The sequence below is a fragment of the Amphiprion ocellaris genome, chromosome 18, assembly GCF_022539595.1.
Source record: "Amphiprion ocellaris isolate individual 3 ecotype Okinawa chromosome 18, ASM2253959v1, whole genome shotgun sequence".
Lineage (NCBI taxonomy): Eukaryota > Metazoa > Chordata > Actinopteri > Pomacentridae > Amphiprion > Amphiprion ocellaris.
Genome location: NC_072783.1, coordinates 12,076,268 through 12,099,746, shown reverse-complemented (window position 1 = coordinate 12,099,746; position 23,479 = coordinate 12,076,268). Strand labels below are relative to the sequence as shown.

General features: G+C 40.3%; 1 protein-coding gene across 7 annotated transcripts in view; it reads left to right on the top strand.

Moving 5' to 3' along the window:
* Positions 1-23,479, top strand: part of rbfox3a (RNA binding fox-1 homolog 3a) — a 611,714-nt gene that overhangs the window by 301,069 nt on the left and 287,166 nt on the right. For all 7 annotated transcript variants that reach the window (XM_055004447.1, XM_055004444.1, XM_055004442.1 and 4 more), the window contains one exon: positions 3,872-3,932. In XM_055004447.1, coding sequence (XP_054860422.1) covers positions 3,911-3,932 — 22 coding nt within the window. In that variant the 5' untranslated portion in view covers positions 3,872-3,910. The remainder of the gene's footprint in view (positions 1-3,871; positions 3,933-23,479) is intronic.

Sequence of the window (23,479 nt, the reverse complement as noted above, 5' to 3'; positions counted from 1 at the left end):
CATAGCCCACTCCAATTACAGATATTAAACAGCAGAAAGGCAACATCTGCATCTGCTCTTGTGGTAAAATATTTATCTGACTACCACTCTTGCTATTACAACACACTTGTGAAAAGAAAAAGGGAGCAGAGTTGGGTGAGCTTTTCCTATATGCATATAATTAGTCCATTTTATTGGTACGATCATTGTATTTTAGACTCTAGATTCAAGACATCTATTAACAAGAAAAGCAGTCAGAGAGCGCAATACTCCTCCAAGGCTGTTCATTCCCCCATATGGCATGGTCAGAAATGCAGCATATTTTTGTAGAAATGGAGCATTTTTTAATTAGTTATTGACATATAAAAACATCGAATATATGTACTAATTACCAAATTGTGTCACCTAAATATATAGCGGGTGGCGGGAATTGATGATACTCGGAAACACCCCTACAGTTTCATTAATTGTGGGTGGTGTACACAATTGTATCGTTTCCGATAAGTCCGCAATGGTTGATTTGTACAGGGGGTCCTCGGTTTACGACGTCCTCGATGTATGGCGTTATGTGGTGTCTATGTGTGGAACTAGTTGACGATTGTGGCGGACAAATACGTCGTCATGCGGCGCTATAAGACGGCTTTGTTTACATTCGCCGGTTGTACACTATCTTGGATTGTGCTACATTCGCTGACTTTTTGCCCTTCATTATGGCTCCCAAGCATAAGTCAGACTCTTCTGATGGCAGTCCTTCAAAGAAAAGGAAAGCCATGTGCATGTGTGCTGTCTTCGCTGCAATGTAAAAGCTGCAGCTATCCAACTAGTTAAACTCGTGCTTGCAAAATGAATTGTGAGTCATAGCAAACTTTACTTCTTTACTGTGGTTCTTGATACACATTACAAACAGAGTGAAAACTGCAACTAAAACTGAATAAAACAACATAAATGCATGTGAATAAATCATTTTAACTTAACCAGTAGGTCCAAAAATTAAGTTAATTACTTACGACATTGCTTCTGTGGACAGTCTGTAGACAGTCGCACATCCAGAAAAGCATGTACGTGCGGAAAAGCTAAACATCAAAATAGCAGACAGGAAGTGACAACGGTCAACTGACAACTTCAAAATACAGGCTTTTTCAAAATAAAAATAATTCTGCCTTAAGGGCAACACACCATGGAAGTGAAATTAGATTTAATACAACGCTCGGAACAGGGCGAAACACCTACGAACATCGGCATTATTAGATCAAGCTGTAAAAACACTGCAACATATTCTGTTATCTTCTTCTACAAGGACTAATACATGCATGAAAGTCATTGGTATTCATGACTTTTCCAAAGAACTGATCAATATCGTGATGCACGTAACAGCTTTGTTTACATTCTCACCGGAGTTCCGACTTAAGGACAAAAAATCGACTTACATCAGTCTGTAGGAACGGAACTCTAACAAACGTCGAGGACCCCCTGTAGTAGGATCGCAATCATGTGATCGTCAGCAGGCACCTGACGTAGTGTTTACTCGTCATAGCTACAGCAATGCCGTGCCGCTATCTCACAATGATATGGAAATCCTTAACAGATCCATGGATCCAGACTATAAGCCGCATCATTGCCAAAATCTAATCAGGTGGTAATTGTGTTATTTCTGACCATCTCTAAAAAGTTCATCCAAATCTGTTAATCCGTTTTTGAGTAATGTTGCGCACGGACAGAAAAACCTATGCCAGTCGTCACATAACTCCGCTGCGTTCATTGATGGAGTAAATATACAGTATGTAAACATGAAGTTAAACTGACCTGCATGGAGACACGCTTCATTATGATTCCTAGTCAGTTACTGACTCGGTCTGCATCGCTACGATTGTTCCCCTCATCAGCAGTGGCAACAGATCGTTGCTGGTTGATGTCAAACACATTTCAACTGGTGCAGCAGTGTAGAAATGTCACCACACAAACCAGTGTTTAAGCTCTGGTATACTGTAAAATACAGTGAGAGATTTGCCTGCCGTTGATAGTTTTAATCAGCGCGCAAGTCATTTGGCTTGATTCATTTGCATGTAAAAGTCCTGCAGTCTAGCTCTAACAAACAAACAGATCATACATCAGCCCTTATAAAAGTACAACATATAAAGATAACTTTTTTTCCTCTCTCCAAGGCCTCTCTCTCCCTCACACACATACACTCACACAGCCCAACCACTGGAGAGATTAGAGCTATAGATCAGATTAATGCCAACCATTTAAGAGATGTTCATGTGCACACAGTTGCCGCCATCCTGTGCTTGCTGCATGCATTTTTAAACAGAGTAGGCCCTGCTCTGCCATTACATCCCACTAATTACCATAATACAGCAGCAAGAGGTGCCCCCAACACCTACAAGCACCGCTGTCACAGCTGCTGTCAGGCTGCAGGAGCCCTTCCAAAAACTCATTTTTCCATCTTTTTTTTTTTTTAAACTCCTTTTTAAGCTCTGTCCAGGGTATACAACTCTGTGACTGTTTGTGTGTGAGTAAATATGTCCGATGACAGTGCGACAGCAGCACCAGATGTTAATGTAATTTCAGATAAACTGCATTACCAGAATGTCAGTCTCTGCGGACTAAGGTTGAGTTCGGTGTGTCTCCATGGTTACTGAATGAAATATTTCATCGTAATGACACAGCACTATCTCTGAATTTTTAATTTATGCCACTGCGGCTGTAGCTGAATCATCAAAAGTAATCAAACGCTCTTCTGAAGCAAAATACATCACTCATAAAAAAAACTTAAAATTACGTTTCTAAATTTGCTTCTGAGTGACATTTAACAGTGTCGACTACAAAATAATTATACAATCAGTGAAAGTGGCCTAAATCTGACAACATAAAGAAAACAAAACTGTTGCTAAGAGGCACATTCAGAAACCCAAATTATTTATGAATAATGAACTAGGACTCCTATAAATTGATGTCATCAAATTGATGTTTTTCAACATATTTGCACATTCATAACTGTTGTGTGAAAGACTGTGTGTTATTATTATGTATCATCAAATTAGCCTACTTTACTTCCCTCCTACTTGGAGAGATGAAGAGCAGCAACAGTTGGGGGAAAAGAGTGGAAAAAAGTATCTACAAAACGGATGTTGACATTCTTCTATTGCTGTTCTGTGTAATCTTCTTTTTCAAGTTTTCAAAATGTTCAAAATCTGTGATAAAGTGAAAAATATACATATTTCAAAAATGAAATCGTTTTTGTGTTTACCAAAATATAATACAAGCAATAATACAAATGATTATTCTTAGCCAAAATGACATAAAAGCAACTGATTCTTGTACAGGTAATTTCTGACCCACTTATGAAAGTGTGTAGGGTCCATTCACTCGTGCATCTAAGGATGATAAGTCGATAAGCTGCAGTCACTTCCGGCATCTAACATGTGAGTTTTTGTCATGTTGCAAACTGAGCCCCCTGCCCAAGAACCAGTAGTTCTACTTCTTATTCTCTAGTTCTCTTTTTCCATTTGTTATTAATACAACACTATTGAAGTATCACTTGTATAAATTTCCTGAAAATAACCATCAGTATTAATAAATATTGCAAATAATAATTTTTAAAAAAGAAGTGCTTTCAAAGTGGACTCACTTGTTTCTCAAAACAGAGGTACGTTATTCAGTTCTCATGTGCCAGTATTGAAACCTGCAGTATAAATTCCTGCTGCACTGACATATTGAACTGTGCTCTCTATCTGATGGCGTGCACATCTGTACGGGAATGGAGGGTCAAAACACTTGTGAATCGTGTTTCTGTTTCACCTTTCTGTGGATGGTTTGTTTCTCACAAGCTGTGATGAAATGTGTATTTGATAGCAAACATTTTTCTCTCTGTTCTCTGCTTGTCTAACAGGGCAACGCAGGTCTCTTCTCTCCGACCAGCTGGCTGTACATGGAGACCCCCAGTTGGGCAGGTCAGTGTGGTGTGTGTGTGTGTGTGTGTGTGTGTGTGTGTGTGTGTGTGTGTGTGTACCTCTCACTCTGTTGCATACTATCACATGACTGGACCTGTACGACAGGATCTGTACATTCCCACATCTAGTGAGTTTACTGATACATGCACTCAATCTACTGCGCAGCTACCCAGGTGTGTGTGTTTGTGTATTCGTGTGTGTGTCTGTGTGAGTGTGTCTGTGTGAGTGTGTGTGTGTGCACAGAGGGAGAATGTGCTGACTGCAGTGCTTTGGTTCTGGGCATGCCCATTAGAAGTGGCTATAAATCCTGAACGCAGTGCTCTCACTGTGTCAGCAGTCCAGCCAATGAATGGATATTAAACGCCACAAAAAAGCCTCTTTAATTCTGCCTGCCTCCGCTGCGCTGCTGCACACTCTCTCCCTTTTTCTCTTTATCTAGCTTGCTATCTATCCATCCACCTTTCTTCTTTCTCGTTTTCTCTTCTCTTCCATCCTCCTTCCAATCTCTCACTCCCTCTCCATTCCTCTGTAACAGTGGAGCAAAAAAAGAGAGGGTCCTTCAGCCCTGCCAGGCTTGTTGGGGTGAAAATATCCACGGTTAAGACTCTGGTATCTATTATTCAGGACTACCATCAATGAAATATTATTTACAGCTTGTCATATTGGCCTTTTCATCTGAAATGTAGGCTTGTACATATCCCCCCTGACTGTGTTTTAATCATAGAAGCAAATAGGGTTGTTGAAAAGGGGGAGGATGAGAAAATTCTAGTGAGTCTGTGGGTGAAGAATTGTGTTCAGATGTTCTAACATGTAGCAGCAGTTGTTGTCAAGACATTTTCAAAAGAGCTATAAACTGAAACATCTACTGTTAAAATGTTGACTTTTGTGGCTGAGACGCTGCCTGTGGTTGGATGAATTTGTGTTGGTATCTGTTGGATCTTGAACAAAAAATGTTCTACTGTTATGTTTCCCAGTTTCCACTGTGTGCATGGTGTGTTTTAGTGCAGACTCATAAATGCTGGCTGTAAAAGCTCATTCCTAATGTTACTCTGCACGCTCCCTGCAACTCACCACTCGCTTCCAAACCTCCATGCAGCTTGATCATAAAAAATGTATTATTATTTCGATTAAATTTTAGGTTCTGAAGCGTGACCCTGGCTGTAGGTGTGGCCATCTGTCCCACTGGCACATCAATACCAATCTAATAGCAGGAGCAAAGATGAATCACAACTAGCTTACATCTGTGGAAATACACACAGTCCATGAGGTTCCTCTGCAGCCTCTGCACCAGTCCACAATCTCAATCTCTGACTTCATTATATATATACTACCAGTCAAAAGTTTGGACACACCTTCTCATTTTGTTTTTTTCTTTATTTTTATGACTATTTACATTGTAGATTCTCACTGAAGGCATCAATACTATGAATGAACACATGAAATTATGTAGTAAACCAAAAAGTCAGAAGTAAGTCTTTTAGATTCTTCAAAATAGCCACCCTTTGATTACTGCTTTGCACACTCTTGGACTTCTCTCATTAAGCTTCATGAGGTAGTCACCTGAAATGGTTTTCATTTTACAGGTGTGCCTTGTCAAGATTAGTTTGTGGAATTTCTTGTCTTCTTAATGGGGTTGGGATATTCACTTGTGTTGTGCAGAAGTCAGATTGGTACATAGTTGACAGTTATATTTGACAACTGTTAGAATCCATATTATGGAAGGAACCAATCAGCTAAATAAAGAGAAATGACAGTCCATCATTACTTTAAGAACTGAAGGTCAGTCAGTCTGGAAAATTGCAAAAACTTTGAATGTATCCCCAAGTGCAGTTGCAAAAACCATCAAGTGCTACAACGAAACTGGCTCACGAAACTGACTGCCCCAGGAAAGGAAGACCAAGAGTCTCCTCTGCTGCTTAGGATTAGTTCATCTGAGTCACCAGCCTCAGAAATAGCAAGTTAACAGCACCTCAGTTTAGAACCCAGATAAATGCCACACAGAGTTCTAGTAGCAGACACATCTCTACATCAACTGTTCAGAGGAGACTGCACCAATCAGGCCTTTATGGTCAAGTAGCTGCTAAGAAACCACTAGTAAGGAAAAGTAACAAGCAGAAGAGATTAGTTTAGGCCAAGAAACACAAGGAATGGACATTAGACCAGTGGAAATCTGTGCTTTGGTCTGATGAAAATCTGAGATCTTTGGTTTCACCCGCCGAGTCTTTGTGCGACACAGAAAACTTGAATGGATGGTCTCTACATGCATGGTTCCCATCGTGAAGCATGGAGGAGGAGGTGTGATGGTGTGGGGGAGCTTTGCTGGTGACACTGTTGGGGAATTATTCCAAATTGAAGCACACTGAACCAGTATCGCTACCACAGCATCCTGCAGCAACATGACATACCATCCAGTTTGCGTTTAGTTGGAACATCACTTATTTTTCAACAGGACAATGACCCTAAACACACCTTCAGACTGTGGAAGGACTATTTGATGAAGAAGGAGAGTGATGGAGTGCTGCATCAGATGACCTGGCCTCTACAGTCACCTGACCTAAACCCAGTCGAGATGGTTTGGGATGAGATGAACCACAGAGTGAAGGCAAAAGGCCCAACATGTGCTCAGCATCTCTGGGAACTCCTTCAAGACTGTTGGAAAACCATTTCAGGTTCTACCTCATGAAGAAGCTCATCCAGAGAATGACAAGAGTGTTCAAAGCAGTAAACAAAGCAAAGGTTGGCTATTTTGAAGAATATAAAATATAAAACATGTTTTGACTTATTTCACACTTTTTTGTTTACTTCATGATTCCATATGTGTTTATTCATAGTTTTGATGCCTTCAGTGACAATCTACAATGTCAATAATCACAAAAATAAAGGAAAAAAAACATTAAATGAGAAGGTGTGTCCAAATTTTTGACTGGTAGTGTATAACCTCTGAGTGTTTGAGGTTCATTACAATTTTGCGATTCACATTTTTTGCTTTATCACAACCGTATATGAGCAGTCAACTAATTGGTTAATCAAGCAACACCATAAATGTGAGTTGGATAACTGTTTATTATTGTTTTTAGTGTATAACTCCAGTTAACTATTGTGTTTAACACGTTGCTTAGCAATCTGCCACTAGCCAGGAATGCACTGACTAGTTGTAGGGGCAGTGGGCTTAGCAGCGAGTTACTGCAACACTGCAATATCTGAATGTTGTAAACCAGCAAGGTGGAAAGTGGTACAGATGACATCCCATAAAACCAGTCCGATTTGTCAGCATTTTAGTCTAGAAAAGGAAAATAGGGTTGTGTGTAGGCTGTGTCAGTTACAACCACTCAGCTGGAGTAGTGTGAAATCACATTCAGCACAGACACAGGACGTTAACTTGCAAGATGTTTTAGGTTATATTTGTTCACGTTTGTTGAGCGAGTTCATGTCATGTTTTGTAGGATAATCAACAATCTTCCTATTCATGGTGCAAAATTGTGCATGTTTCAGCATCAGTGAAAATAAAATTTGGTGACTGAAGAATTTGATTAATGGTTTCAAATACCTCCTAAAGAGCCACATGCAATTTTTATCCTCACTGTTTCCTTACATTGAGACTAGTTGACTGCTCTGAATTGAAATTTCTTACTAATCAAATGAACAATTTGTCATTAGGAGCATTCCCCAAACAGAACACAGTACACAGACTAAGGGATGGAGATGAAGAAGCTGTATTATGGATTTATTTCAGCATTGTAAATGTGTATTAAACTAACATTAAAAGAGACTATGATCTCCACATTTTAGAGCAAAAACACCACAACGCATGAAATGCTTTATAGTATAAATTGAATTAATCATTGCATGCCATGAGGGAGTGACAGGAATTTATGTTAAGCACACACACACACACACACACACACACACACACACACAGAGAGAGAGAGAGAGAGAGAGAGAGAGAGAGAGACAGTGACAGAGTTCATTGCTCCTCTCTATAGTATCAATTACAGCTTGGCCTGGTTTAGCCTCTATCAGTGTTCGTCAACAGGCCTTCAGGCCCAATCAAGGCTCTGTATCCCAATCACACTGACGTGGCAGCTAATTGCAAAGTTCTCTGCGGTTCAAAGAGATGATCATTGGTGGGGAGCTGCAGCTCCTTTGAAGCTCCATGATGAGATGTGTGTTGTGATATGGTACAAGAGCTATTGTGGCAAAAATTGTTATCATGGCCTTCTGTTAAACCTATAGGAAATCCTACATGTTTTCCGCTGCTTGTGCTTGATGCCGTAAATTGTCCATCAATACAACCATTTACAAAAGCAAATTAATAAAAATAAAAGCATATTTAGTGTGACAGTTTCATTGCAGACACCCGATGACAGTGGCTGTGCCATTCTTCAGGGCATCACAACAAAAAACATCTAATAGTTTTGAATGAAAGCCAGCTGAAATTAAATAAAGCAAAAGACTGATCTGAGTGGAAGTGATCTGCTGGCATGGCTCTTTGTGAAATAAAAAAAATCAAAGAACTAATCGATACGAATGATGAGCAAAACTGCATTACTAGGGCTGCCACATGCACTATTAAGACTGTATATAATCTGATTCACTGGTTTGAGATTGCGAGTATAAGCCTACCATTGGCCATGTATTTTATGTGGCTTTTATGTATTTAAAGTTAGCATCACAGTGAAATAACAACAGCCTCCAGTCAGCAACCTACAAGAGTACAATTTGAAGTTTTGCTGAAGGCTTTATTTGTGTGATTTTTGTATTGGTTCATGTGTCTCATAACTGCTTGTTTGTCAACTGTTGTTCTTAATTCATGTTTGATTTAATCTTATTTTAATCTTACATTTCTGCTGGTTTTAATTCACATGTTCACATGCCATTTTTATAGGTCGGTTCCTGGTCTATGAAGAATTTTTTTCTTTTTGCTTATTCTTCATTCTGCACATATTTAAACCTTTCTTCCTGTCTTTCAGACACTTCTGCTCTGTGGTGAAGCTTTCAGTGTGTGATCAATGAGTCACCATATATCTTTTCTGTATCTTATCTCCTCAAAATTTTACTCTGAAGCTGAAGTCTTGTACTATCCAAAGGTTAATGAAAGCTGTTTTTGTTCATCTAGTTGGAAAATGATTTAACAAATATAATGCTATATTATTTTTTTTAAATTTGTCACACATTTTCTGGCAGCCAGTGGCAGATGGGGCAGTTCTAAAGTATATACTGGATAAATAAATATGGACTAAGACAAGACAGTGGCTTGATCCAACCAGAGTGACAGTCAGCACAATGAGTATTGACTAATGATTGATCACTGGACACACAAACTAATCCAAACCGTACTTGGAACCAACAGTGATTGCTTGGGGCTGATTGCACCTTGCTGATTGGTGGTATTCAACCCAAAGCCATTTGTTAATGTTAGTGAAACTATAAGAGTTTGTTTCCTCCTCATTAAAAATTGAAGCTTGGCCTTAATGGCGATAGCGCAGAGATACTGGCAAGCTGTTAAAGGCACCCTTACATTATTAACACAGATAAACACTAGCATCTTTGGCCAGTAGGAAAGATCTCTGTGATGATGATTTAACCAACACACTGACACACACATACATATGCATAAAGCTGCGGAAACGATGTAGTATTTATTCTTTGGCAGAAAACGGTGAAAAGGCTCAATAGGCACAAACTGTGATCAGTGTGGATTCATCAGCTTTCATTGTGAAAACACACAAACACAGAGAGAGCACAGGGGTGTAAGTGACAAAGGTTCTCTTTGTGTTTGTTAAAGTGATGTCCGGTGTCTCTGAGCTGCTTTTAACACTCCCAGAAAGGCCATTATAATTAAAGGAGCGCTGGCCAGAGCGAAGGGAAATAGCGAAGAGTGTGATGAGAGTAAAAGAGGGATGTCAGCATAAAGAGTGGCAGAGAGGCTTTTAGCCTTTCTCCACAGGAGTAATGTCCAATTACTGCTCCGTTTGAGGCCACCGCCTCACACAGTCATCACCACACAAGCACCAGGTTATGGCCCTCTGCAATGGGCCGATTGTCAGCTGCCATGGATAACAATCAGCCGGTGACTCCACTGAGCCATCCACAGGAGAGGGGCATTTCACATTGAATATTCATGTTGTTTTACTGCTTATGATAGGCTGGAGAACTCTCAGACAATAAATTTCAAACACCATCATGGATAAACCCTCCCTCTACACCTCCATCAGTAAACTTAGTGTGGTGCAGATTTTTATGCTCTGTGTCACATTTTAGTGAACCGTTTGCTTCAGTTAAGTTCTATATTTGTCTCTCCTGAGTTGACGGTCATTAAAGGAAAAAGAACAGAAACAGTGTGTTGATGTGTTGGCAGTTTATATCCTCTGACTATGACCAGCAGGTGGTACCAGATATTTAGCTTTCCTGTCTTTATCTTCTTCTCTCTATGATTATGCTGCTCTCTCACACTTTGATGGGTTTTACAGTTGTAAAAAAAAAAAAGTCCTCCTTTGAAACATGTCAGAGAAGTGAATCTTTATTATGCTGCTGACTACAGGCTGCCTCCAGTCTTTCCTTGTGGGTCAGTGATCTACAGAAAGAGACCGAAGCACAGAGAGACACTTGTGCTTACAATGTTATAAACACATTACAACTGAAAACGCTAGTTGTTCTTTTTTAAGATATTTCCCTGTAATGCCCACAGCAAATGTGTGTGTTCTGGCTCTATCGCGGCTGCTGGAGGCCACATGCTGTTATTTTATCCACTATGTGTATGCATCATGCCCACTTCCCTGCTCCACTATCTTTTCACACTGAGCTTCTTATATCTCTGAAGCATCAAAGTATTTAGGTATCTTTTCAATGGGTACACTTACTGAAAATTTGTACCAGTTCAATGTATTTGAGCTCTACAAAACTTCTGATGTTTTCTTTAATTTTTATCCAAAAATGGTGTGATACAGACAACAGGGTGCATACATATTTACTGCAAAATTGTTAATAAAAACGTAACTAGTGAAGCAGCCAATGGCAAGTGTGATTCATACACATTTGGGGATCACTCCTAAAAAAAAAAAAAAAAAAAAACCTTTCCTGCCATTTCTTATTTGCAACCATCCAGAGAAATTGTGAATAATGTTTGTCAGCAAGGATGTCTCCAAAGGCTCTTTAGCTATCAGTGGTTTGTTTTTTCTATTAGTTGAGCTTCATTTATTCAAGAAATCTCACTGAGATCTTGCTTGTAAGAGAGACCTGAGAACAAATTACATGTACACACAACAATAAAACACTCACTCAAAACAATCATCACACAAATGACCATCAGGATTAAAACAGTTAAAAAATATTATGAGAGTCCATGTGTTTTGTGGATTTGGAAAGGGCTGACGACCTGGTCTCCCGATGGACCCTGTGAGGAGTACTGCGGAGTTCAGGGTACCTGTCTCATTGGTTGAGCCATCTAGCCCTTGCACAACCAATTTTCAGCAAGTCAAACACATTTCAAGTTGGTGTTGGATTTTGCCAGGGTTGTCCCTCAGTAATAGTTGGATTATGTTCATTTTGTTGTTTCTTACTTTGGAGTAGTGTTACTTTTAAAACGACAGCTAAGTAAGGAAAGTATGGTTTTTACCTTGCTGACATGTTTCGACTATGTCTGCAGTCTTCTTCAGAGCGTCATCCGATGTGTGATGATGTGTCCTTTTTATCAGGGGACCAGTCTGACAGATCTGTCAGAATCTGTCAGACTGGCCACGCCCCCCGAACACCAGGCAGAGCGTGAAAAGGAAACAGCTGGATGACTCACAAGAACACAAAAAGAAAAAGCCGAGCAAGAAAACAAATAATCAGCCATCACGGACCACTGTAAAAGAAAAATGCATATTATGGACTGGGACAGGGGGAAGATTTTAACATCGCAAGCCAACAAATGCAAACGATGGATTACGGAGGCCATAGAGATCAGGAAGTGGGCGAGCAGTTCCATGAACCAGGAAGAGGGGGCCTACACCCTCTCGCATCCTGGGATTCCATCCTCCAGAGACCACTGGACAGCAGGAGGCATGGCCGGTCTGGCAGATTCTGACAGATCTGTCAGACCAGTCTCCTGATAAAAAGGATTCGTCATCACACATCGGATGACGCTCTGAAGAAGCCTGCAGACGTAGTCGAAACATGTCAGCAAGGTAAAAAACATACTTTCCTTAGTTGCTGGTGTAAAAGTAATGCTATTCTAGGGTTGTCCGTTGTCTCTGACCCTGTTTGTGACATTAATGGACAGTATCTTAAAGTGCGGCCGCGGTGAGGAATTTGTCCACTTTGTTTACCTCAGGATCACATTTCTGCTTTTTGTAAACAACATGGTTCTGTTGGCTTCATTAGACCCTAATCGTTAGTGCACACTAGGGCTGCCACAAACGACGAATCAACGAATCAACAGAAACCGCAATGCAACAGAAATCACCGTCCGAGTGGAGCGCGGAACACGCATGGACATCCGCGCTGTATCGTGCATATATAGTATATGCATATATTATATATGCACAATACAGCGTGGACATCTGCGTTTACGATACAGCGCGGACGTGCATATACTATATATGCACGATACAGCGTGGATGTCCATGCGTGTTCTGCACTCCGCTCGGTGATTTCTGTTGCATTGCATGCTCACTTCCACTTTTGATGATGTATTGTGCTCAGGCGATTCGTCGATTCATCGTTTGTGGCAGCCCTAGTACACACTGGGACTGTTTGCAGCAGCGTATGAAGCGGCCAGCATTGAGAGTCCGAGGCCGTGGCTGCCATAGGGGGAGTTGCTTCCCCAAGCGACGGTGTTCACATATCTTGGGGTCTTGTTCATGAGTGATGGGAAAATGGAGTGTAAAATGTCAGTCAGCAGTGCAGAGGGACTTACTAGTGGATCTGTGTTCCACCTCTTACCTATGGTCATAAGTTCTGTGTAGTGACTGAAATAATGACATGGCTACAAGTGGCCGAAATTAGTTTTCTCCATAGCGATGGCTTGGCTCAGCCTCAGTGACAGGGTACGGAGCTTGGACATTCACAGGGAGCTTGCAGATGTGTTGCTGCTCCTTTGTGTCACCACTTGAGGTGGTTCAGGTATCTGACTAAGATGCCTCCTGAGCAACTCCCTGTGGAGTTTTTTTGGGCACATCCAGCAGGGAGGGAGGAGATCCTGACGTAGACGCAATAGTTGATGGAGGAATTATTTGTCTCACCTGGCCTGGAAACGCCATGGGATCTCCGAAAGACTGGAAAGCATGGATGGGCAGAGGGATGTCTGCAGTGACCTTCACCTGCTGCCTCCGTGACCTGACCCCGGACATATGAAAGACAATGGATGGAGGGCTAAGTTGGAAAACATTAATTATGTACTAACTAAATAGCAATGGTAATATATTTTATTTGTTCAGTGATGAAGCAATCAAATGGATATTGTTCTTTAAAAAACTAGAAGCGACAATTGCTAACTGGATTATGGCTTTGAGTTAAAAACATGCCCTTTATAAGATTCCATTTAAGCTCCTATTTTGTATTTAATCTGATAATCACAAAAAAGAAACAACTTTAAAATCTAAGATACTAAACAAGTAAATACATAATTAATTATAAAGACAGTCATTTGTCAGCATGCAGTCTCTAGCATTCTGCTTGTTAGTTCATTATGCACTGACACACACTCACTCCAACCTGTATGCAGGACATGCAGCTTTTCAGTCCATCACAGTAACATGCTGAGGTTGCTTGTTAGAGTCAGTTCTCACCTGTTTAATGGCGAGCAGCAGGATGGGGTCATAAATATGTGTGTGTGTTTGTATGGAGGTGTGAGGGGGGAGTCTTTGCCTTTGTGCATGCAAACATTCACACAGACACACCTACAAATGTACTGCACTAATTGTCTAATCTTTAAATGAGTAAAAGAGGCATGTTTGCAGGCACTATAATGATGACACAGTGCACACACACAAAAAATACCAACATTAATTACTTTAAAAAAATGTGACAGAAAAATGTTCAACAGCTGCTGTCACATCTTCAGGTCAGACAGTTCCAGCACCTCCTCCCTCTAAGACTTGGTCTTCCACAACCTCACTCTCTCTGTTCTTTCTATGTCTCTCTCTCTTTTTATTCTCTCATTCATCATGTTGACAACAGCACAGCTACTTTTGTGAAATGGAGAAAAATGTTTAAGTCAGCTTTTCTCTTTCTCTCTCTCTTCCTACCCTCCTTCTATCCCTCTTGGCCATCTAGATATGTGTATGTGACTGTGTGCATGTGCGTGTGTGCGTGTGTGTGTGTGTGTGTGTGTGTGTGTGTGTGTGTGTGTGTGTGTGTGTGTGTGTTAGAAAGGCATACAGCAGTAATTTCTGCTCAGTAAAAAGCACTTCACATGACACCCGCATGGGACTCAGCTGCAGATGCAAAGTTGCCAGTTGTTAGTGAACTGACTCGCATTTGCCATCTGAACCTTCATACAGATAGAGGTATGAAAGGTATACACACACATACACACACATTTACACAGGTTTGTATGGCAGAGGGGAAAAAAAACAACTAAAAGAAATAAACTACAACGTTTCTTTTTTAACACACACACTATACAAATAAAAACGTGTTCTTCATCTCACCACAAGCCACATCCCTGATCTGGTGTGAATGTCCCTTCCGTCTAGTGAGAAACTTTTGAAGCTAAGAGAGAAAACTGGTACTGCAAATCATTCAGGTGCCAATATAGCTTGTTTCCCTTCTCTTTGATATCAGTAAGCCAGTTGCTTGTGACAAACTTCATACACTAGTAATCGTAACATTGTGTTTCTTTAATTTAAGATGCAAAATCTTCTGTTTCACTGCGGTATGAAATAACAGTAGATCTGCAGGATGTAGCATATGGTACTGCTTGGCTGTAGTTAGAAGTATCTGGTAGTTACATCAGCAGATTTGTGCCTTGCTGCCACCTCTGCATGCATATATCAATGTGTGTGTTTTTATTTCCTTCTGTGAGTGCTTTTGTGTGTTTATGATTTTGTGGGTGTATTAACAGCTTTACCTGCAGGCTACATGTAGGTTTATTTTATTTTTTTATGATTTTGCCAATGTATGAGACTGCAGTCTTATTCTTCCTGTACTTTACTTTCAAGTGTGTGTGTGTTTGCGTTTGTCCTCTTCCAGTTTTGCAATTTTTACATTCATACGCTACTCATTTTTACTAATGCAATTACTGTGTGTGTGCGTTTGCTTGTGTGTGTGTTTGTGTGAGTGTGAGGACTATCCCGATTAAGTCTCTACTGCTCAGTCACATTGATAAGGCTTTGTTGAGAGACTCCTTAATCTTCATTAAAGATTGAAGTGAAGGTGGAGGAAAAACTTAAAGAAGGGAAGACGACAATTAAATTTTAAACTGTGAGATAACGCCCTATCTTGGACTCCCACCTTTCTGTTTGCTGCTATTCCACTCAGATGGCATGAGAGGTTGTAGGTATTATTATATACCATTACCTGGAAGAGAGAGGCTGTGGGAGGAGGGGATGGAATGGATGGACTGTCATTTGTGGCTGCCCTGTTAGCATTGGGCAGCCCTGAAGCCGTGCTAGTCAGGCCACTGCCAGCACCATTACCTTTTTTAATTATGCTTCATCCACTTGCCCCATGTGCATTTCCCAGTGCTGTAACATGAGAGGAAAAGCGTTTTAGCAAATGTCAGGCTCAGTCCTTATCTAGTCTGTGGTTCTGCTGCTTCGCTACTTGCTACTACAGTGTGTCTATGTGTCCGGAGTAGGTTTGTATGCATGAATGTGTGTGAAGTGGTGACACTTTGCACTGCTTTGCTTCCACTCTTTGCTCGGCTCTCTTTCCGCTGTAATGTTCAACAGAAGTAATTAAGTTTTAGTCATATTGTAACAAGCTTGTGTTAAACTATCTGCAGTCAGAAGGCTGCAAAGATGCTTTCATACAGTTGTCAGTGAAGTTTACATACACTTCTAAAGACCATGTATATCATGACAGATCTGCGTTTCCAATGACTCCTTCAAATCCTAATTATCTGTCGGGGAATCATTGAAACACATATATCTTTGTCCTAAAAAACAATGATATGCTTTGTTTCTTAAAACATTTATTACAGATATTCTGGAAATATGACAAAATCTGCAAGGTCAAAATATACATACAGCAATGCTAGTATTTGGTTTAATGTCCCTTAGCCATTTGCAACCCATTTAGGCAATTTTGATTGAACTCTGGGAAGGGCAGTGTGAAATCTAAATTCTAGCTATTTCTTTTCAATTGTTGTGTATTTTTCACACATACATGTTTTCAGAGGTGGGTATTAACGAGTTACTTTTTGAAAAAAAAATGTACTTCTGAGTAGTTTTACTCTGCCATACTTTTTACTTTTACTTGAGTATATCTGAGAAGAAGAAACGCTACTCTTACTCCGTTACACTGGGCTACACTCGACTCGTTACTTTTTCATTTACCACATTAGATCTGCTTTATCTACCACATGACTGTGTTTCACCAGTCAGATGAAGCAACAGTAAACACGTCGCCCTGCAGTCACATGACCACAATGAAATGTGGCAGCATAGCAGCACAAACGCTACACACATAGCAGAAATGGAATGAAAAAAACGGGGGCATTTTTGAGAAATTTGATCTTGCTTCGGAGTCTGACAACATTAGCATAGCCTTAGCATGGACACAGGCGAAGTGACGCGGGACATCAGGTTTGAGAAGTCTGCGTGATACAGTGAGAGTGGGGAGGGTATCTTGTCACTGTAAGTAGTTATCACTGTTCAAACATACAAACATTACCTTACTACAGGTATTTGTTTCAAAAGCTTTATGTAGTGAAAAACTGAGATTAGGAAATTTGTGTTTCTTGTGCCTTAACTTGTCACTTTGTGAAGATGTTTATTTTTGCAATTTTTTTATTTTATTATTTGGAAATACCAGAATTTGCACATTATTTTACATTTTTGTATGTCTGATCACATCATTTCTAAAAAAAAATAAATCGGACATTACAATCAAACAGTTACTCAGTACTTGAGTAGTCTTTTCACCAAATACTTTTTTACTCTTACTTGAGTAATTTTTTGGATGACTACTTTTTACTTCTACTTGAGTGATATTATTTTGAAGTAGCGTTACTCTTGCTTGAGTACAATTTTTGGCTACTCTACCCACCTCTGCATGTTTTTGATCATCAAGCTAATTTTATTGTAAGAAAAAATAACAAGAAAAAACAAAATGCAGTTTTTAAATGATTATTTCATTTATTGAAGGAAAAATGCTGTCCAGCATCCCATGCCCTTTGTGAAAAAGTAATTGCCCCCCTAGTTACCAATCTACCAAATGATCAGATTCATTTGACAATTGGGTTCAGTTTAACCAGTCACACCCATATGTAATTACTGACGGGCTTGTTGAATCTAAACATCACTAAATAGAACCTGTCTGGTATTGTGAAGTAGCTAAAGGGTCTCAAAAAGGCACTGGGTGAAAATGGATCCATGGGAGAGTTGCAAGGCACAAACCACTACTGACCAAAACGAACATAAAGCCTCATCTGGCATTTCCAAAAAAAAAAAAAAAAATATGTAGACGAGCCACAAGACTTTTGGGAGAACATCCTGTGGACTGATGAGTCAAAGGTGGAATTTTTTGGAAGACATGGGTCAGTTACATCTGGTGTAAAGCTAATACTGCATTCCACAAGAAGAACATGATACCAACAGTGAAACATGATGGTAGTAGTGTGATTGTTTGAGGACCTGGACAACCTGTCATAATTGATTGACCCATGAATTCTGCTCTCTATCAGAATATCTTCCTGGAGAATATCCACCATCAGTGCATGACCTAAAGCTCAACACAAATGGTTTATGAGGCTTGGCAATGACCCAAAGCACACAAACAAGTACACCTCTGAGTGACTCAAAAAGAACAAAATTAATGTTTTGGAGTGGGCGAGTCAAAGTTCGAACTTGAATCAAATTGCGATGCTGTGGCAAGACCTTAAAAGGGCAGTTCATGATCAAAAACCATCTAATGTGGCTGAATTAAAACTACTCTGCAGAGAAGAGTGGGCCAAAATTCCTCTATGCTAATGTCAAAGGCTGATCACAAGCTGTAACAAACACTTAACTACAGTTGTTTCTGCCAAGGGTGGATCAATCATGTATTAGGTTTGGGGGGCAATTACTTTTTTCACAGATGGGGATATACGTTTTCAATAAATATTTAATAAATCATCATTTGAAAATTGCGTTTTGGGATTTGTGGTTTATCTCTGTATAATATTCCAAAAATATAGTTTAGCAGTAAAGAAAGTGCAAAAATAGAAAACATCAGGAAGGGGCAAATACCATCCCATACATACATGTGTGTGTGTAAAGGACTCAAATTTGTTATGGTTAAAATGTGTGGAACTTTATTTTGAAATGTACTTCTTGTGTTTTATGTTGCCATTTCCTGTTATAAAGGAAGTTTATTTTTGAAAGGTCACTAAGCGCACATAGCAAACTACAAAAGTAAATGGTACACAGTAATAACGGTGAGAAGCACAGAGAGAGTAACAAGTGATAAAAAATAGGCAAAGGAATTTAGCTCCAGTTGAAAGTGGCAACAAGCTCTTACGTTGGTCCTATGTTGAGCTACGTTGGTGTAAGTTGGACTTGCAAATTGCGACCTGGTTTATGAACTGTAATAAAAGACATTTGACCATCAGTCCTGGCTTTCACTGATTTCGACTGGTACGCTACAGTGTGTCTTAGCATTTTTTTTTTCCAACTGAGCTAACATGTCTGTCCCTCTCTGTGTAAGCGTGGGGGAATGTGCTACTGCTGCATTGCTATACACCACTTCTTAGTTCATACTGTTGCACGTCAGTGGGTGACTTCAACACAACTAAAGTACTGCTTAATAAATAATAACCAGCCTTTCTTTTCACCCCCCTCCCATAACCATAATAAATCTCAATAATTGATGAAGACAAATTCCTCCAGGCACTAATTAGATCAACAGGAAATTAGTATTTATTGGAATATGGGATTTTGGAAAAGGTCATATTGAATATTTGCTCAACATCTAGTCTTCCATGCAACACTCTTTCATGGTTATTCGAAAGGATTTAATGAAAAGTCCATTGTCCAATACAGACAACAGTGTTTGTACACTACAAAAGCTAAGATAGGATGGAAAAAGAGGAAAAGTCAAAGCAGAGAGACAGAAGCACTACAGAGGAGGAGCCAGTGAACTTTGCTTTGTGGGGTTGATGACTGGCAGCGTATTAATAGATATACAAAACGAAAATTCCAACATTCCACAAGAAGCAAAGACAAGCCAGGCCTAGATACACAGCAAACAACATTTAAACAACTTATATGCAAAGCAAGGCAACAGTTAGTTTTAACAAAACTTTTAACCTTCATAACAAAGTATTCCTAACAAAAAATATATATGTCTCGAAAATGAACATTTCTACATAGACACTAAACAAACACACACTTCTGAGCAGTGAAGCTGGAGATCTCGGGTGGACAGGCCAGCGGTAGCAACACAGGGTAACTGAAGACTTTGAATGGATGACCCAGAGGCTGATCATACTTGCCAGAATGCTCCGAAAGGCGACCGGGGGCTGGAGCTGGGTAGTGGTGCTCTTCAGGAGGATGGTCAGGAGTCAGGCAGGAGCTCTCTGGAGGGTGGCATAAAGGCAGGGCAGACAAGTAGGACCACTTGGGAGGCCACCCTTCTGGAGGTTTAGCACAATGCTGGTGATGAAACGGTCCCATGCAGCTTGATTATGTTGCTGATAGTGCTGCAGCCTCACTGCTTCTCATAACTGACACTATGGGCCTTCTAAAAGAGACAAAAAGAAATCAGAATATGCTCCTTGATACAATTCACAAATGCACACTTTGAAGCAGACATTAAGAAGACAGAAAGGAAGTGACATTTTACTAATTCACAATAATTTCAACTAGCTGGGAAAGATTGACTAATCACATAAAAAAAAACTTTGAAGCTAGAATTGCACTATTTATTAATAATGGAAGAAAACAAGCGCAATCATGCACTTCCTTTTGTCCCTGTGGCCAGACTGATCAAAGAGTAACAACTCCGTTGAGCCTTGACTTCACCAATGATCGTCTTACAGCTTGAAAAATAGTCACCTTTGAACAGTGCTGCATTTGACGCCACTGTTCACAACATTTTATTACAGAGACTGGAACATGTCATTGGCAGTAAAGGAACTGCAATAGGCTGGTTTAGTCATATTTATCAGATAGATTACAGCTTTTCCATGTCAACAATGATTATTCCATGCACATAAGGGTTAGTTATGGAGTTCCACAGGGTTCTGTGCTAGGACAGATTTTTTTCACCTTGTGCATGCTCTAAATGTGCATATGTACATTGTCCTGGAGCAACAGCACACCAGCTTGAAGCTTTCTTTTGTTTTTGTTGTGGACAGTGATTTAAAACTTTATATTATACAGTTTTGCCCAGTGAAAAGTCCAAGCTGTCCCCATAAGAGTCCAACCAGACCCCCCAAGGATGACATAATTTCTATCACATTTCGTTTTGTAGACACATACACAAACACAGAAAGCATAATGTGGCCTCCTAGAATGAGGGATTGCATCTCAGAGTGTTGGATGGTGTTTGCAGATATCCTCACCCACTCTGTGTAGATACAATCCAGGTGCCAATGCTTGTGTTAAGGGTAAGGTAGACACTGGGTAGGGTGGCACATCCCCTTCTGATCTCTGTATTGTTATAGATGACATGAGGAAGGTGTGTGTCCTTGGCAGCAGGGGTGTGCTGGGTGCAGAACTGAGTTAGTGTGACAGAGAAAAGGCAGGAGTTTAGGACATTGGTGTTGAGTCTGTGTTTCTGTACTTGCCTTGGTGGGGACTGATCGGAGATGGTCTGTTACATGTTAAACTTTCCTGGTGAAGTTCATTTCTCCATTTTCAGCATTCTCCTTCACTTAAGCAAACTGAGCATGGAGCACACTGTTCTTCTGCTTGAGTGCCGTCTTTAAGCTCTTACAGAGTGTTGTCTGTATAGACTGTCCTGGGTCAGCTCTTTGAATTAAGCAAAGTTGAGTAGAGTCATACTATCCTGCAGCTGGCATTGTACTTGTCAAGGTTTTTGTCTTTACAGAACTTTAGTCTGGCTCCTGAGTTGATGCCTTTGCTTGATATGTATACATAACTACTGCAAAGAATATATTTCAAGATGTAGCTGGAAAGAATATGAAGTTATTTTTCTTTCTTTCTTTTTGTTGGTCATAATCAGTGAAGAGAACCTCTTTGATTTTTGCAGTGTCTTCTCATTCTGTTCCTCCTTCTCTGCTTCTCTTTCTTGCTTTCTCTTGCTCTGTGTTGTTTCAATAGCCTTTTTAAGGACATACCATATTGTAATATGCACACATCTGTAATTTGCTATTCTAAAACACTTGAATTAATCAAAAATAGCTGCCTTTCTGTATCTGCTAGCTCTCTGATGTAGATCTGTACACAGGATGTACCAAACTTCCCACCCAGTGTGAGTTAGAAAAGGCTGTAGTCCCACCCTGCAAGTGGTAAGTGGACATACATGGAGAATTATTGCCCCCTATATTGGCTTACACAGTAGTAACTCGGTGAGCAGTTTGAAACAATGAAGCTGACTTTGGAGAGTGTCAGTGCGGCCAGGAGGCTATCAGCCTGAAGCCAAAAGATCAAATGTAATGCCTCATCCCTTTTACAATGTGAATACAAAAATACAATGTGGTGTCAACTGCAGCATATTTTGAATGCATAGTGGGTTTGGGGAAATCTCTGTGTGTGTTTGTGCTTCTCACTCAAATCCTCACAATACTTGCAAATGAGTGTACTCTGTGTTTCAGACACAAAGCTACACATATTTGGAAGTGTTTGTGGTAGACATCACAAGTGGTGAAATAGCCTGTGAATAACCTGGCTGAGTTCTGATGGATGCTTGTTCTTTGTCCTACCATTGTCCCAGTTTGAGCTAGAATGCCAAACAAGAATTCCTCATATAGCTTTCAGTCCTGCTTTGGTTTCCACTTTAATCAGCAGCTTGCTAATTAGCTCTCAGTTCAGTATGCTAATGTAGCTTGTGCCTTTCTCTTTCCCACTTGTTATGCTAACTTATTTGCCCATATTAGCATCATTACTGATTAGTTGCAGCTTAGCCCCTACAGATGCAGCCAAGTCAGCTCCACTTGCTGTTTTATACAGCTGCTGTACAACAACTCATAAATCAACAAGCACAATATAAAGCAACAATTTGCTCCACCTAGAATCAGTGCAGTCTCAAACACTACAACCCCCCCACCCCCCAAAACATTCAAAACTAACATCTGCCGTAGGGTTTTGAGATGAATGCCAAAACTACAAACATCAGACTCATGGTGTAGTAGTATCACCAAAGTGTAATTCCTGAAACCCTAGAATTTGAAATGATCTGGCTTTCGCTTACCCTGGTTTGTGTCTCAGCCTTCCCGGGAGATTTGCATCTTCTTCCTGTGCATCTGTGAGTTTTCTCTGGGTATTCCAGCTTCCTCCCACAGTCCAAAAACATGCCAAGATTAATTGATAATCCTAAATGCTCCATAGGTGTGAATGTGAGTGTGATTGTTTGTCTCTATATGTAGCCCTGCGATAGACTGGTGACCTGTCCAGGGTGTCTCCTGCCTTCACCCTAAGTCAGCTGGGATAGACTCCAGCCCCCCATGACCCTAATGAGGATTAAGTGGTGCATAGATAGTGGATGGATGGATGGATGGATGGATGGATGGATGGAAGGCTTTAGCTTATTGCTTTAAATGCCAAGTGGTGGACCAAGTGACTGGTTGGCGTTGCCATTCCTTGCACCACAGAACCAGCATGGCTAAAAACAGCAGAATGCCATCACACGTTGCTGCTGTGAAGACATCACCCCACTTTATCCCTCTCGTCATCCCACTGCTGATCGTCAAAGCACAAAAGATCATCAGTGACTCTTAACGCTGCTCTGAGACCTTTTTGTTCCACATTCATTTCCAGCACATTTTATCAAGGCATAAAAAATAGAACAAACAGCTTTTTATTGGAGACTCAGAAGTCAAGGCTTTGGGCTACTGTTCAGAAGGTCAGGGTTTCAAGCTTCAGCTCCACCAAGCTGCCACTTTTGAGCAAAGCCCTTAAGTCAGGGGTGCTGCTGTGTGGCCAATCCTACACTCTGCACCAAGCATCCTAACAAGCTAGGATATGTGAAGACTGCATTTTGTTGTACTTTGTTCAGTCACAATAAAGTTGAATCTTAATCTCAAGCTCATTCCAAGAGTTTCTTGTAAATATAAAGATTAGTAAGAAAAAAAGAAACAAGCAAAAAGAGATACTGTTGAACTTCTCCCAAAATCTTTAAAATTTCCTCCCTTAAACTGCTGGAGGCGAACCTGCAATACCTAATGATTTCTATTTTCGTAAGGCTAGTAAGCAGTATGTAACATTCTGCTGATTTTTTAGAATGTCGGTAATCAAATT